This window comes from Amblyomma maculatum, chromosome 7, assembly GCF_055883805.1.
Source record: "Amblyomma maculatum isolate TAMU_Amacu chromosome 7, ASM5588380v1, whole genome shotgun sequence".
In the NCBI taxonomy this organism is placed as follows: Eukaryota; Metazoa; Arthropoda; class Arachnida; order Ixodida; family Ixodidae; genus Amblyomma; species Amblyomma maculatum.
Genome location: NC_139350.1, coordinates 53,465,387 through 53,480,641, shown reverse-complemented (window position 1 = coordinate 53,480,641; position 15,255 = coordinate 53,465,387). Strand labels below are relative to the sequence as shown.

The following is a 15,255-nucleotide window of genomic DNA, read 5'->3' as shown; positions in this document are numbered from 1 at the left end:
GGTAGCAGTAGCTATTATGCTCATTTTTCTCCATATATCTTAATTATTGATTTAGAATGGTTAACTAAACCATCATTCTATTTATTAAATTTTGCTCCTACATTACTAACATTATGTCACTTCTCTGCTTTTAAGCCACCAATCTTCCAGCCGTTTTTTGCTAGTTTCCACCGCCGGTTTATTCACTCGGCCACTGGTATCTCTAAACCCCAAAGCTTCAGGAACAGTGATTGCGCCTGCATCAACTTCCGGATGGATCCCATTGCATTCGAGTATAATATGGTCAATTGTTTCACTGGAGTTTCCACATACAGCACATGCGTCATCTCCATTGTAAAACTTCTTTTTGCAGCTGCGTGTTCTAAGGCACCCTGATCTAGCTTCAAAAAGTAGGGCACTGCCTCTTGAGTTATCAAAGAAATCTTCCTTCCTGATCTGCATTTTCCACTTTCGGTATAATTCCACACTCTGTCTTTTTTTTTCCATCGAATTTATCCAATTTTTGCCTTCTGTGTTTTTCACCTGTTGCTTAATGCTCTTTATTGCTCCGTCCTTGTTACTAGCATACTTACTAGTTAGTTTCCTAGTTCTTTTCCTCCATTGTGAGTCAACGCTTTTTAGGTACAGGTATTTAAATACCTTAGCTGCCCATCTGTTACTGTCCAATTTCCTCAGGCGTTCCTCATATAATATTTTACTCTGAGCTTCCCGTACTTCGAAAGATGCCCAGCCCATATCTCCCTGTACCGCCTCATTTGTAGTTTTGCCGTGGGCACCTAGTGCTAATCGTCCAACGGATCTCTGATTTGTTTCTAATGTCGACTGTACCTCTGATTTTAGGCACAAAACCGCATTTCCGAAAGTAAGTCCGGGCACCATAATTCCTTTCCAAATACCCCTCAATACCTCATACCTATTGTATCCCCACAATGCCTTATGCTTCATTATCCCGCCACTCCTTCGCCCTTTGGCCTTAAGTGATTGCTCATGCTTCCCAATGTATGCCAATCCTTCGTTTACCCATACCCCCAAATATTTATATTCTGCTACTCTAGGTATTTCAAGGCCTTGTATTTTAAGACCCTGATCCGTTGAGCCGTTGAAAATCATCAGACCCGACTTAACTGCGCTGAAACTGAAGCCTAGAGCGTCCCCTTCGTCTCCGCAATACTTAACTAGAGTTTGCAGTTCTTCCAGACTCTCAGCTAGCAGCACAATATCGTCTGCATACATCAAACCGGGGAGGCGCTGCTCTACCGCCTTTCCACCTAATCTTTATGACAGGTTAAAACCTAGGTTACTGTCTTGTATCCTCCGTTCCAGGTTTATCATATAAAGCATGAACAGCACCGGTGATAGAGGACAGCCTTGTCTTAATCCTTTGCATACTTCGACATCCTCCGTACTTCTTATCCCTTCCCACGTAATTTCTACTTTGTTATCCCGGTATATTTCCTGTAGGAACTCTATTATCTCATAACCGATACCTTCTTTTAATATGTTCCACAGGAGTTCCCTGCTTACGTTGTCGTACGCCCCGTTTATGTCCAGGAAGGCCAAATACAAAGGTCTATTTTCCACTCTAGATATTTCGATGCATTGGGTAAGCACGAACAGGCTATCATCTAAGCGCCTACCATTTCTAAAGCCGTTCTGAAATTCTCCGAGTATCTTGTTACTTTCAACCCATGCTTGCACCTTTAATTTCACCGCCTGCATGGCTAACCTGTACATTACAGATGTTATGGTAATCGGCCTGTAGGATTTTATGTGCATCCTTTCTCCTTTCCCTTTATAAATCAAATTCATTTTACTCTGCCGCCAGCTGTCCGGAATTTGCTTATTCGTTATGACTGTTTCCAAAGCTTTTAACAACGTTTCCTTACTTTTTGGACCGAGTTCATTAATCAGCTTGATCGGAATTGCATCTATTCCTGTAGATGTGTTTTTAGGAATATTTTTTTCAGCCCTTTTCCAGTTTAGATTAGTCAGTTCTAAGGTGCTTTGTATTCTGCTACCTTGTGTTGCTTCCTGATTTGCGGTGATTACCCTATCGTCGCTCTTAAATGACTCGGCTATAACTGATGTAATGTAGTTCACTGCGTTGTCTCCCTTTAAACAATTTCCCTCGTTATCTTGAATCCGATCTTGCTTTCTCTGATTCTTCGTCCCTAGCCAGCTTATATGGTTCCAGAATTTTCTTGCTCCGCCTCTAGAGGCAGCGTGTATATCAGCCATCCAGCGATCGGTGGACTGTCTTATTTTACTTTGGACGAGGGCCTGCACTTGAAGTTTCTTTTGTCGATATGATTCCCATTTTTGGTCGATTTCCTCCTGAGAAGCCTGTGCTTTCTTTGCCATTCGGTGTTCCCTTGAAGCAGCCCGTCGTTGTTCAATGGCTTCCCTGATTTCCTTATTCCACCAGCTCCGTGTCTTCCTCTTTCCATTCCAGCGGTTTGCTACTTTAACCTCCCAAATTTTACCCTCCCGGAAATGCCAGCTTTCTGCGCTCCTATTGGCTCGCGTCGGCAGTAGCTTCCGGTTCGAGAGGACGCCGCGCCGCCCGCGCGTCAAATACCTGGCAGGGCCAGATCGGCAGCGGCGCGCGTTTTTTCTGACGCGGGGCGTCGAGTGCGTGCCGTCGGGCTTTGACGCGGCAGAAACGCTCCATGTATTCCGGCCTTTACAGCGACATCAGAGCACAAGCAAGAAAGCGCACCCACAAGTTCACGTGCAGACCCAGCAACACGCAAGCAAGTCGGCAGGAGAGCGAGTCAGCCTGCCAGGTATAGGTTACGCGGAGTCTCTCGGAGATGTTCTCGCTGGCGCTCGCTAGAGTTTATATCATAACTCTAGAGCCCGCAGAAGCAGAGTGTAGAAATTTTAGACCGGTTATGAAGGGGTCTTTCTTTGATAACTCAATAGGCAGTGCCGTACGTTTTGAATTTAGATCTGGGTGCCTTAGAACTCACAGCCACAAAACGAAATTTAACGAAGATGACGACACATGTGCAGTGTGTTGTAAATCCGTGGAAACAACTGAACATCTTTTACTCGAATGCGATGACATCCATCCGGGTCTCGAGGCAGACACAGACACTCTTCCCGAGGCCTTCGGGTTTAGACACCAGTGGTCGGATTAATGAATCTGCAGTGCAAGTTAGGAAAACGTGATTAGAAAATTGGTGGCTGAAAAGCAGGAAGATGACCTAAGTGTAGAAATAAAAATTTAATAGCTACGAAATAGTTCAACAGTTTATAACAGCATTCAAGATATAAGAAAAAAAAGAAAGAAATGCCGAGCATGATGGAGACTATCACCACCCCGTTTCAAAGGCGACGCTCTTATAATCCATCCATTCATTGCAGCGCCATGCTCCGATGCTTGGGACCCCTATAGATCAACACCGTGTTTACAAAGAGCCTCGTTTATTTGTGCTCACGACGCCGCAGCAGACTGGGGGTGTAAAGCAGGCTTAGCGCCCATCGGAATATATGCGAGCAAAACTTTTCACATCCGTTTTCTAATAGCGCGGAGCGCCTAATATATCGTTATTCGGTGCACAGCAACCATAAACAAGATTGTCAAATCATAAAACGGCATTTAAAAGATGCCCTATTTTTTTAAACACCGCGAAACTTGCGGGGGGTGCGAGTTGGGAGGAGACCCATAGAAACACACGTTAACACAACTTACCGCAAAGTTTTTCTTCTTTCGCGCAGCACCAGCAGCAGTGACCGGTCGTAAACGTTGGCGAGAGCTTTGAAGAAATGTGTGACAAAGTATACTACGTCATTCCGAGGCAGTATATATTTAAAATGCCGCTAAGAATATGTTGTGAAGCCATACATACCGACGACATGCTTCCTGTCCGCTATAGGTGTTTCTCCGAATCGCGCAAGCTTCTCTTGTATGCCCTGATATGCAGCCATATGCACTGAATTTGCTTACTATAGCAGTCGTTCACGTTGTGCAGCCTAGGGAAACTATAGTCAAAAAGCACTTGTCGAACGTCCTCAAAAGGGAGCGAAAGAGAACGTCCCACTGTAACAGACGGCGGCGCAGACGACGTTCCTGGAAGACAGTTGGACTAGTTGGTGTGTACTCGTTAATGACTGCGACATTGCATCTAGCTTGGAAAAACACAAAGGACATCGACAAAAGGTACCGACGGTACCTTTTGTCGCTGTCCTTTGTGTTTTTCCACGCTAGTTGCAATGTCGCAGTCGGTACCTTTTGTCGATGTCCTATGTGTTTTTCCAAGCTAGTTGCAATGTCGCAGTAATTAACGAAGACGACGTTCTATTCCATCGCGGACGACGCTGGCGTCCGCGAACGCTATACTTGTGTGAGCAGACGGGGCATTTTGGTCGTCTGCTGCAGCGCGTTGCTCATTTATCGAGCGGTGTGAGGACTGCCTTCAGCCTAAAAGTTTGTGTCAGTGAAGCGGTTGTATTCAAGAGGGAATGTAGCCCTAGTAGAAGCAAGTTGAAACACACGGGAAGCAGTCGCGATTGCAAGAAGCACCCAGCGTATAGCTAGTTTTTCAGGGGTATGTCGATTTTATCTAGACGCTTTAAAAATTGACGGGCAACAAAGTGATGTAATGTACTTTGTCATACTCTTCTTTCAAGACATTGGCTAACGTTTAACCATCTGCCATGTTTATTGATGCTCTAAGAAAATGGAAAATATTTCGTAAGTTTTTTTGTTGCGTGCGTTTCCATGAGCCGTGCTCCCAACTTGTGCAGCATACGTTTCGCGGTCTTTTAAAAATGCTCTGCCTCAGTAATGAGATTTCATAGTTTCAAAATGCATTATACGATGCTCATAGTTAGTCTGCATCTAATGCCGACATCATAAGCGCACTGTGAAATCAGAAAATTGCTTTGAAATCTTTTGGTTCCACGTATTTCTTTAGGCGCCTTCTTTTCACCTCCACTCAGCCCAGCGTTGCGACAGCAGCGTCACACTGTCTTTCTTACGTCACCGCATCATTGAGGACGAGCTTTTCCCCCGCGCGCTGCAGGTCAGGAGCGCCACTCGTGTGCCAGCAGTTTTGTGGTGCTGTGCGTTGAAGTGACCAGCCAGCAGCACGACCAGCTGGAGCAGCAGCACGGAAGGCGGCGCAGACGCAACGTCAGCAACAACCGCACGCTGACCTTGGCTCCTGTGCACGCGCCACCGCTGTCTTCGTGGGAGCTGTGGTGGAGGTCCCTATGGCCCTCGCAGCCCGACGAACACAACTCCAAGCCATGAACGAGTATTGATCACTTTGTAAACGCGTTCAGGAATTTTTATTTGCACGCGCTCTAAAACACGACGCCTGAGCGAGGGTGTGGAAGGGATGGAATTCACGGCCCAAACCACCTGTTTCAAAGCAGCAATACTTTTCATTGCAGGAAAGCTTCGTCAAAACGTCTTCATGCGTCGGGCCTAATCATTCGGAACTGGTGGGGACGTTTCGAGTGTCTACCCGGGAAGTCGGTCGACAGAAAAATGAGGCTTGAGACAAGTTATAATCGTCTAATGAACCTGAACATTTGTTTTAACAAAAACAAGCATTCTTACCCATGCATATATCGCTTCGACCGCGGTAAAAATGCTGAAATATTGTGCAATGGCTACTTTGACAGCTAGGAATCCAAGCAGAAACTCTCCTGAGCGCAAGAAATTGGACACGCAGGCAAGGTTCATTCACTTTTTCTGCTGCTTTCGCCCCACCGTTCCTATTCTCCCGGGTTTTGGCAGCTGTAGAGAGAGAGGAATACGCGCACACTTTGCACCATCGGTCGAATGGATGTTTTTCATTTAGCAGCGAGTGCAGGCCACTTCTTTCGCTCGGTTCCAAGGCATGCAGGGCCTTGAAAAGCAAAGAGATTTTGCGAAGATGGGGCTCCCGCGCTGCACACTGAGTAAATCCCTCCAAGGGCGATTCTTATGTTGTTTCTTTTCTGGTCATGAGATGGTAGAGGCAGGTGTGGTGTGTGTGCGAGCTGGTACGTTGCCCTACATGAACGGCGCAGGCCTCAGCGTGGTCTTCTCACACACATTGCGGTTGCACATGAGAGGTAACAGGTGTGACTTTGTTTTTATGAGGTCGATTTAGGTGGAACATGTAGGCCTGAACTCTCGCAACTGTCACGTGTGAGAGCGCGCTTTCTTGAAGGGCGGCCCCGAGCAGTTCCTTGAAGCGGGTTTGGTTTCGACTGAACTCCATCCAGAAGGCAGTTCTGGGATTCATCGGTCTCTTGTCATGTGTTGAATAGTCTTGTTTATATTTCTCCATGAGAAATGATTGTGGTGCATGTTTGTTTATGGTGTCTACGAAGACAGTCGTGCGTGACTCTGACGGACTGACCTTTCAGTGTTTGCCTGTTTATGCCAGATTTCGCGAACCTTCAGTGTCATCATTGTATAAATACTTCCAGCGCCTCTTCAAAATGACTTACTTTTGTGTTAACCGTATATATATATCCCTCTTTGATGGAAAAGAAAATTGGTAATATATATATATATATATCCTTCTTTGATGGAAAAGAAAATTGCTAAACCGCAGCAGCTTTACACCAACAGAACTTATCAATGGGGACGGTGGTATGAAGAAAGTATACGAAGACATGCTGTACCACGTCAGACATCATGGAAAAATTAGAGTGAAGTCAGTTTAGATGGTTTCGTCTTTCGACATCTGTTAGTCTTTTTTGTCGTTCTTGTGGCATTCGGAATGCAATCACTTCTTGTAACTTCTTTTATATGGTCGCTAAAGCTCAGCGTGTCTTACAGACGGCAAACTGAAATTGGGCAGCAGAAAAGTGTCACATTGCCATTCGATAGTTTTATTGGATGTCATTTTAACAGCATAACTGGAGGCAAATATTTTTTCATGTGCATTGGGCGAAAGCAATGCAAAGCAACCCAGACCGTCCTACAGGCTGCATCAATGGGTCGTGATCCTTTCTGCTGCGAAATCGCACCCAGCACCGGCTTTTCTGTCTTGTCCTTGGCGCATTCCTTAAACAGATGTGCAAAAAGTGGCTGCAGTCTTACCTGCCACCACTCTTTCTATTCAGGTCGAAAAGTGGTCGCAGGAAGCTCAAAATACTCAGCTTGCGCGCAAGCGATGCTTGGAAAAATTCTTGAGGACGTGCTTTCATGTTCACTGGCTTGATTTAGTTTTTACGCTGCATCATATACACTCATATGTTTTAACACTTGGATCTATCTCGTCGGGCAATAACCTAAATTATCATGTAAAACGTTTCCTTGTCTGTGGCAAAGTGTGAGGTGCAGGTCTCACTAAGTGCAGTGCGAAATATAAGTGTAATGCTTTTGAAACGGTGTATGGGTGTATAGAATACAGGTCAACCTGCGGCTTCCCACAGCCATAGAGACATTCACTTCTTTTTGCGTGTATGAGAGCTTATGCTGCAGGATGTGAGTATTCTCAGTTAGAAAAACGGTAAAAACGAGTTATCCCTGCCGCATCACCACATCCCTTCAGCATATTCATAGTCAAGGAATGAAAGTTTGGTGTGATATTGCATGCTTGTGCGAAGTTCACTCGTGCGTGGTAATTTATCACTTGATTTTCTGTCAAGGTGTCTGTACTGTCTGGCGGAAAAGTCATTTGCCGGCTTCGAAGAATAGGAGGGAAGATTGCTCGAGGTGCTATAAAACCAGTATTAAGTTTTCTCTAAACTGCAGCCTCGAACGAGTCGAATATTCTAAACACGCGCTGCGTTCACTGTCTCAGGTGGTTTGCTCTTATTTACATTTATCATCAATAAATTCCCGCCACTTGCAAAGCAGTTTAGTTCCAGTGTTTCAGTCACAGCCGGGGAAAATTGTTTTTTTTTTTTTCTTCGTTTATCCGAGACTGTCCTTCTCATCTGTACATGAATAGCAAATCAGAGTGGCGTGCACTATGCTGTGACGCGAGTAGCATTTATTTAATCCCTTTTCAAGTAACTTGGATAAAGATCAGCAAGCTAAGTCAGGGCGATGGTAAGCACACAGCAAACTGTAATTTAACTTGGCGTTTTTCTGAGCAGATATGTAAGTTCGTGCCACTGGAGCTTTCTTCGATGGACTCAATGAAGCCCCAAGCGAACGCCTTCTCTGCAAGTATCATGTACAAGTGTAAGAGGATTCTTGTTGCGAACCTTTCTGCAGGGATGTATGGAAACTGCGTAGAGGGCGTGACAATGCATCCTGTCTCGCCTCCAAATAGAGGCTTAATACGAATGCATAAACTGACTCCGACAAACGGACAGTCTTCGCTGCAGTACCGGTACCATAGTTGAGCGAGCAATGCGGCATCAAATCCAAGCAAAGCTTCTAGCTCGTAATGTCGTGTAATAGATTGGTGAGCACGTTCCTGGACACAGCGATGCTTGGAGCTCAAGAAAGACTTGAAAGTACACACGGACAGACAGCGAATATAACAGTTTATTGTATGCTGTTGTCGAAGGAAACTGCGCCACTGAGAACGTTGGAAGTCGTAAAAGGAATTCAGGAAACAACCGACAGTCCTTCGATGACTTTTCGAATAGCACTTCGTATACACATTTGGATCAGGATGCTTAACGGCGTTTCAGCGCACCTGTAACTTACCCGAGGGCGCTGCAGGGTAGCCTACTTTTGATTTCGTTTAAGCTAGACGTAGTGTGAAGAAATAAAAGGTTCCGTAATTCCCCGGTCGTTTGTTCCTTAGTGAGACGTTACTCTGGACGCTTTACTCTGTGACACTTTTGTGAACTAGAAACATTGTGAGCAAACTAAATTGTTTACAATTTTGGCTGCTTTTGTTATGTAGTAAGTTATTTCGGATCCCTATGACTCCGGTAGTCACCACTGGTTTTCTTCACATTATAATACACCGTCATAGTCCAAGACGCTGTCAGATAGAAGCAAGGGAATTGACTCCTGCGTCGAGGTGCAGTGCTCAGGCATGGCGTTTAGTTCAGGGGTAATATAAGAGTAACCATTCAATTTGAGCTTTCCGTAGACCTTCAAGCACGAGCCGACAATCACAGTGAAACGTGCCCTTGATGTTCAGAACGATGATGTAAAACATTAGAGGCTGGTGCAGGCCTCCAACGAAATTTCAGCTCAGAGTACGTTGAAAGCGATAGACAATTTTTTTTTTTTGGATATTGATTAAAATGCAAACTCGAGCAGCTTCAAAACCATAGGAGTATTTATTGATGTCTATAACCGTGACACATGAAGGTTGATTTACTTTGAGAACCACGAATTCAGACGAGTCTACGCAACTGAAATTTGGGAAATTAAAACAATATGCTGATGATAGACATTCAACAGAGACGTTAGTGGAGGTTATACAGAAATTTAAAATACCTAGAATAGAGCAGAAGGTGCACCACTTCTAGCAATTTTTATTGAAAGGAAGTGAGAGCAGCCCTACTTGTTTGTATCATTTTTTACAGCGCAGCGCATGTACAGGAAGCACCTGAACTCTCTGCCGCTCGCAGCGGTGACAAGTGAGCTAGCAGTATCAAACGTTGGCTGCCAAGTCGACCACGCGGTCTCTGTGGCAAAGCACAGGCGCATGTCGAAGGAATATTTGTACGAAGCCGCGAGCAGCCTTTGCGGACACGGCGCTTCCGAGCGGGCAACAAAGCACCCCCTGGGGCACGGCTTTCTTCAATATTGCACGGCGGGTTTCATATTCATTCTGCAGCCAGTAACAGCAAAAGGCTTCTAATCACCTTTCCGCATAGAAATTACTCACTAACTTTACGCCCGGTCGTAGTACAACCAGGCTAAAGTAGCGTCTCTCAGAGCTTCAGTTTCCATGCGGAAAAAGGGAACTGACAGGGAAAAAACTTGCGCGGAGTTTTTTTATGTGTGTGTGCTTCTAATGGACAGTGCAAGTGGAGACATTATGCTTCTCTCAAGGGATTGAACAGCTACGCAGTTCATCTGACCGTGGTTTCGCAATAACTCCACCGGGTAGGAAAATCGGAAATTGGAACTAAACGAGCTGAAAAAAAAAAAAAAAAAGTGTGGAAGGCGGAAGGCACCACGTCATAAGCCCAGTGGGTACTTAGCCCGATGAAAAAAAAATAAAAGGTTTGAAAGAGGGGGGTGGGAGTGCATGTAACTGCATTGCGCTGAAAGAGGAGAAAACACGAACTAGAGGGCTGACGGGGACTCTGTACTTCATCCAGTATATGTCTGTTTCCATACAGTTTCCATACGGTAATTTCTGCATGAATTGTCAAAAGTGTGCATTTTTGTGTCGTCAACTGGTATCACATGTATTGCAGCCTATTTGCAGATCACCGTAAACATCTTCAGTGCGCTAATTAATCGTGGCATCTTTTTTGTTTGTTTCTGAAGCATTATCGTGGCAGGACATTGCATACCTTAAGCCGCATCATAAAAGTATTTCCGATTGCACTTCAATGCATTTGTGCTCGAATAAAAGAAATTCGTCGTAACGCCTGCGGGAAAGAAAAAAACAGTTTTTGCTAGATTTAACATTTTATTTCGTTTCACATGACACCGTGCACCATTCTACACTTACCTCCCAAACTGAAACATCTTTACAGAATTCACCCGACGTTCAGTACATTTGCAGCCCTGCACTCAGTGCCTCGGTCCACATGCGCCGACGTAGAGTTGAACATGTTTAAAAGAAAAAAAAAATAGCCACAGTTCATGCGAACAAAATTTGCTGACAAAGTATTTGTTGTTTCTGCTGTCTTTGAAATTGCAAGAAAACACTGTACAAAATGTTCACGACGAAGTATTCGACACTGTCCGGGTGATGCTAGTGCTCAATCAGCTTGAGAATCTTTGGCTGGAGGAATCGACCAGGCATTCGGAAGGCAGTAGTTCTTTTTACCAAAATTCCTTAGTTTGATGCCCAAACACTTGACGCGGAGTCCAGAAGCCCAAAACTGTCATGGTAAACTTACCATTGCAGCTGGCACGTGTGAAGTAAAAAAAAGTGCTGCAACTTTTTTATTTTATTTACACTGGGCTAGTTGTTATTCTTTGAGCGAGTCATTTGCGAGGCACCACAAAATTTCCACGAATTCTGCCGCGCACGCGCTGCAAGAAGGTTTATATGTCTGTACGTGTGTGTGAGTCGATGCTCGTCTTTGTCTTTACTTTATTTGAGTGTAATAGTTGGTCACCGTAGAAGTCAGGAGCACAAACTCTTAGAGCAATATCTGTGACTTAGTCGCCTAGCAACGGAATGTATGTGTGCTCGTGATTTATAGTGTAATAAACGTCTGTTTTATGGAACATTTCCCAAGACCTTTCTGCTGTGTGCGCTTCATATCACTTGTGCCTACAAATGAATGTGTACTTGCTCGCTTGGTCCTCGAACTGGGGAACCAAACTGTCTCAAAAGCTTTGCCAGGCATCGCTCTTTCGCCGCCAGTGACGGCACTGACACGTGACGATGTCTGTTCAGCGAACTTTTGAAAAAGCTTCACGGCGCGACCTCTGGGCGTGTGAAATCGCCGTCTTTTTTTCAGTATAATCTGGGCTAGAAAGCCATTGTTTTGGGTCGTTTTTGTCGGAGTTCAATTCATATATTTTTGGTGCCGCATACAAGACGCCGTTGGTCACTGACCCGGGTACTGGTTAGAGACCAGTCGACCATTTTTCCTCTGGAGTTGGAAAAATTTTTGGCACAAAGCGACAGCGTAGCGAGAAAGGGCGGAGTGAGTAGGAAGAGTAGGAGTAGGCGATTAACTGAAGTGGTTCTATTCACTGCGAAAAACGAGATTTCCTCCTCAGCAGCATGAAAATATGCAAGTGCATTCATCAACAAACGCACCCGCGAAGCACCGCCCAATGAAAGCATGCACTTGCGTACACGAGTTCGATCTGAATAATTTCTCTTGGTAGTTGCACATCTTTCGAAACACAAATAGCTATAACAACAAGAGAACGTAATTATATTCGTCACTGCGTTGTTCAGGGGTCTCCACATTATCAAACGAGATTACGAAAACAAAACTATTGCAAATAATGCCAGTGTTTAGACTGAAATAGCTTCCACATCTAGCCTGTATATCTTGACGGTTTGCAGCAAAGGGGAACATTTATCCCTGTGTGCTGAAATGCGACAGCATAGCACTTCCGTGCAACTTTCATTGGGTGCAGATTTCAGCAGAGCACAATGGCTTTGATTTTGGCTCTGCCAACGGCGAGCTTGGAGTGTCTACAAGCGCTCGAAGTCAGCTGTTTACTGACGCCTCGCGGTGCCTCTTCCGGTCACGTGGTGAGTGACGCCGCAACCCTCGCCGCCCGCTAAACATCTGCTCCCCTTCGCATTGCCGCCTGTGCGCCCCTCGCCATGTCAAGTGGCTTGTGACGTCCTACTCCCCGCTATCCAATCAGAATTTTCTCAGGCACCGCCAAACCACTGAACAACGCCATGGGGTTTCCGTACCAACCTGGCCTTCTATTCTGTTGCATCAAAATGCATCTTAGTGCAGTGCCACTCCGGTATTAGTGTGCGACTTAACTTCAGGTGAAGCTTGCACAGAAGTTTAATGCAGAGCCATTATTACCTGCATACTTGGATGTTACCGGGGTGGCGATGAAGCCTTCTTCGAGCAACTATTCGAGAACGAAAAACTCCTCTAGTGGTTTTCGAACCAGTGCCGAACAAATGGGTTGTATTTGCCACACACTGCAATATAGACCAGTGCGCCATATAAGCAGCTCTTTCTTACGCGTGCTAAGTTGCCAGTACATCGTACTATGCCTCGGATGTCGTCGTCCCCAGTCTTCACCTCCTCTGAGGTAGTCGGAGTAAACACCTCAACCAGATATCCTTAAAATGATGGAGCATCCGTTAAATACTTGGCTAATAGCTACACGTGGCAAAGCAAAGCTAAACGAAGCAAAAATTAGCAAGCGCTAAGGATTGCTTCTTCATGTCGTACACCCATGCTTAGAAAACCTAACCTCTTCTTTCCGCAGCTCGTGCGAACTTCAGCGCCTAAGAAACAGGCTAGTTAGAGGAATAACGCAGAAAAAAAAATTGTGGGGATTTAAGGCATAGCTGGAACCTATTGATACGCGCGAAAGCTGTGTTCAGCATGGTTATGCAAGGTTTGACGGCTTGATTGAGGAGAACGCTCAAGCTTCGCGTTAACAGTAACGACAGCTTTTGTACACACCGCCTTTTTAATACGCATTTTTCCGCATGTATTTGGACTATCATAGATAGATTAAAGCAAAAATACTGAAACAGAGATTGTATGTGTTTATATTCCTCTAAAGAGAAACCTTGGCTTCTGCACGCCGTGTACAGAAAGTGTGATCCGTAAACGTCAATAGGTTCTTCAAGGAGTTGTTAAACAGAGTAGACAGGATCAACGTAGCTTTTCAGCAATTCTGTAGTCTCCTTTCTTCGCACTTCCCCACTATAAGGATTAAGTGTCCGCTAAAAATTATGCGTATTGTGCCCTCCATTTTCTTGATAATCTTTATTTGATGTGGAGTGGTCAGTCACGAATGTGGACACCAACAGGCCCGACTTAATGTTCCCAGCAGTCCTTGATGTCGTCCAGGAAGAGGTAGCGCCTCAAGGAATACCAGAAGTCGTGGTTCAAGTCGGCCAGCTACAAGCGGCCCTCTCGTCTCGGGTGACACACCATCTGACTGCGGACAACGCGATCTCATGAACTCGTCTATTTTTTCCAAATGGGCCAATGCCATGCTCACTCTAACCCAAGCCAGAATTCAGAACCGCCATTGAAAAAAATTTTGTTAATCTCGCCAATACTGTCAAGCCTACCCCTCATGTAAAACCCCGTACTCCTGGGGTCTTAGAGGTATTGGAAATAAATAACTAAATAAATAAATCATGCCACCTGCCTCGGTCTCTCTGACCGACGCCGCCGAGGCGACCTTCTCCACCAATGCTGGGATGTGGGCAACTTTTTTCCAGAGCGCTAGCGCAGGGCCTGAAGAAAAGGAAAAAAAAAAAACAAAAACAGTGATATCTAAAGGCAGCATACTTCCATGCCCTTGCACATCATTTGTCGCGGCTTAGACCGATTTTTCTGCAAACATTCGCATCCCTAAAGTTTATGCAATTTTATGCAAAACAAAAATATACGGGCATTACAGCTTTTCCAAGAAACTTTGCTAGCACGCAGGGCAACTTTCTCCTGTTCCGGTCATTTCTGAGTTGGAAATATTGCACACAGTGATGCTATTTGAAAGCTACAATCCAAAGTACATCCCACGATCAGGATCAGGCAGTCGAATTCGTCAGCAACGACTTTTGGAAGCCTCTTCTACGGAAGCACAACGCACATTCGTGCGTGCCCATTTCTACTGCACGTTCTCTGCACTATTCGCATCGAAAATAAACGATTGACCAGCCTTCACACTTGTGCGAATTTCCTTGCTTGGAAAGGAAGGGGAGTACAGTGGTCCCTTAATATCTTTCTTAAACTTCCCTTCGCGACAGACCCTTTCACAAGCAAAAGAAACATGACGTATATATTATACAATCTGTTACAACTTCCACCATAGTCTTGGGAAACCGACACACACAATTCATCCGCGATAGAAACTAGTGCGTTGTTGAAGCGTTTCTGGTGACCTAAATAGAAAGCTAACCATCACAGAAAATTGAAAACGCAAGAACTGCAATGCATTTGGCATGTTTGGTGATGTAAAATATTAAAAACTGCTTCTATTGACAGTTCAGCAAATACACACGCTGCGTACCACTGCCCATAGTTCGCAACAGCTGTTTTTTTTTTTTTTAGTTTTATGCTACACTAAAGTGCTACTACAGAATTAGTCTTTTTATAACTTCAGAATGCACGTTTTCCCTCTTGCCCATTTTTTCAGAACATAATGCTGGATAAAAAAAGTTCAATCCTTTTACAATCACAATGTAGTAGGTTTGGTTTAATTTATGGAGTTTAACTTCCCGAACTTAGTCAGGTTATGAAAGACTCCATAATGGAGGGCTCCGGAAATTTCGACCACCTAAGTTCTTTTACGTGCGCTGAAATCGCACAGCACACAGAGGCTTGTTTTTCGCCTCCAACGAAAAGCGGCCCCCGCGACCGGGATTCGATCCCGCATCCTTAAGCACAGACGTCGAGCGCCCCAATCACTGCAGCACTGCAGAGGGGCCCCTGCACACAGAGCATTTTCAACAATTGGACACGCAGAATATGCACTGGCTTCTGAACAACCTTCTGTAGAACCGTGTCGGGTCAAGTTTGTGA

At 45.0% G+C, this 15,255-nt stretch overlaps 1 protein-coding gene across 3 annotated transcripts in view; it reads left to right on the top strand.

Annotated features, from left to right (window-relative positions):
* The window catches only part of LOC146183221 (uncharacterized), a 235,550-nt gene extending 224,266 nt beyond the window's left edge, over positions 1-11,284 (top strand). For all 3 annotated transcript variants that reach the window (XM_084609091.1, XM_084609090.1, XM_084609089.1), the window contains one exon: positions 5,031-11,284. In XM_084609091.1, coding sequence (XP_084465217.1) covers positions 5,031-5,260 — 230 coding nt within the window. In that variant the 3' untranslated portion in view covers positions 5,261-11,284. The remainder of the gene's footprint in view (positions 1-5,030) is intronic.
* The last annotated feature ends 3,971 nt before the right edge of the window (positions 11,285-15,255 follow it).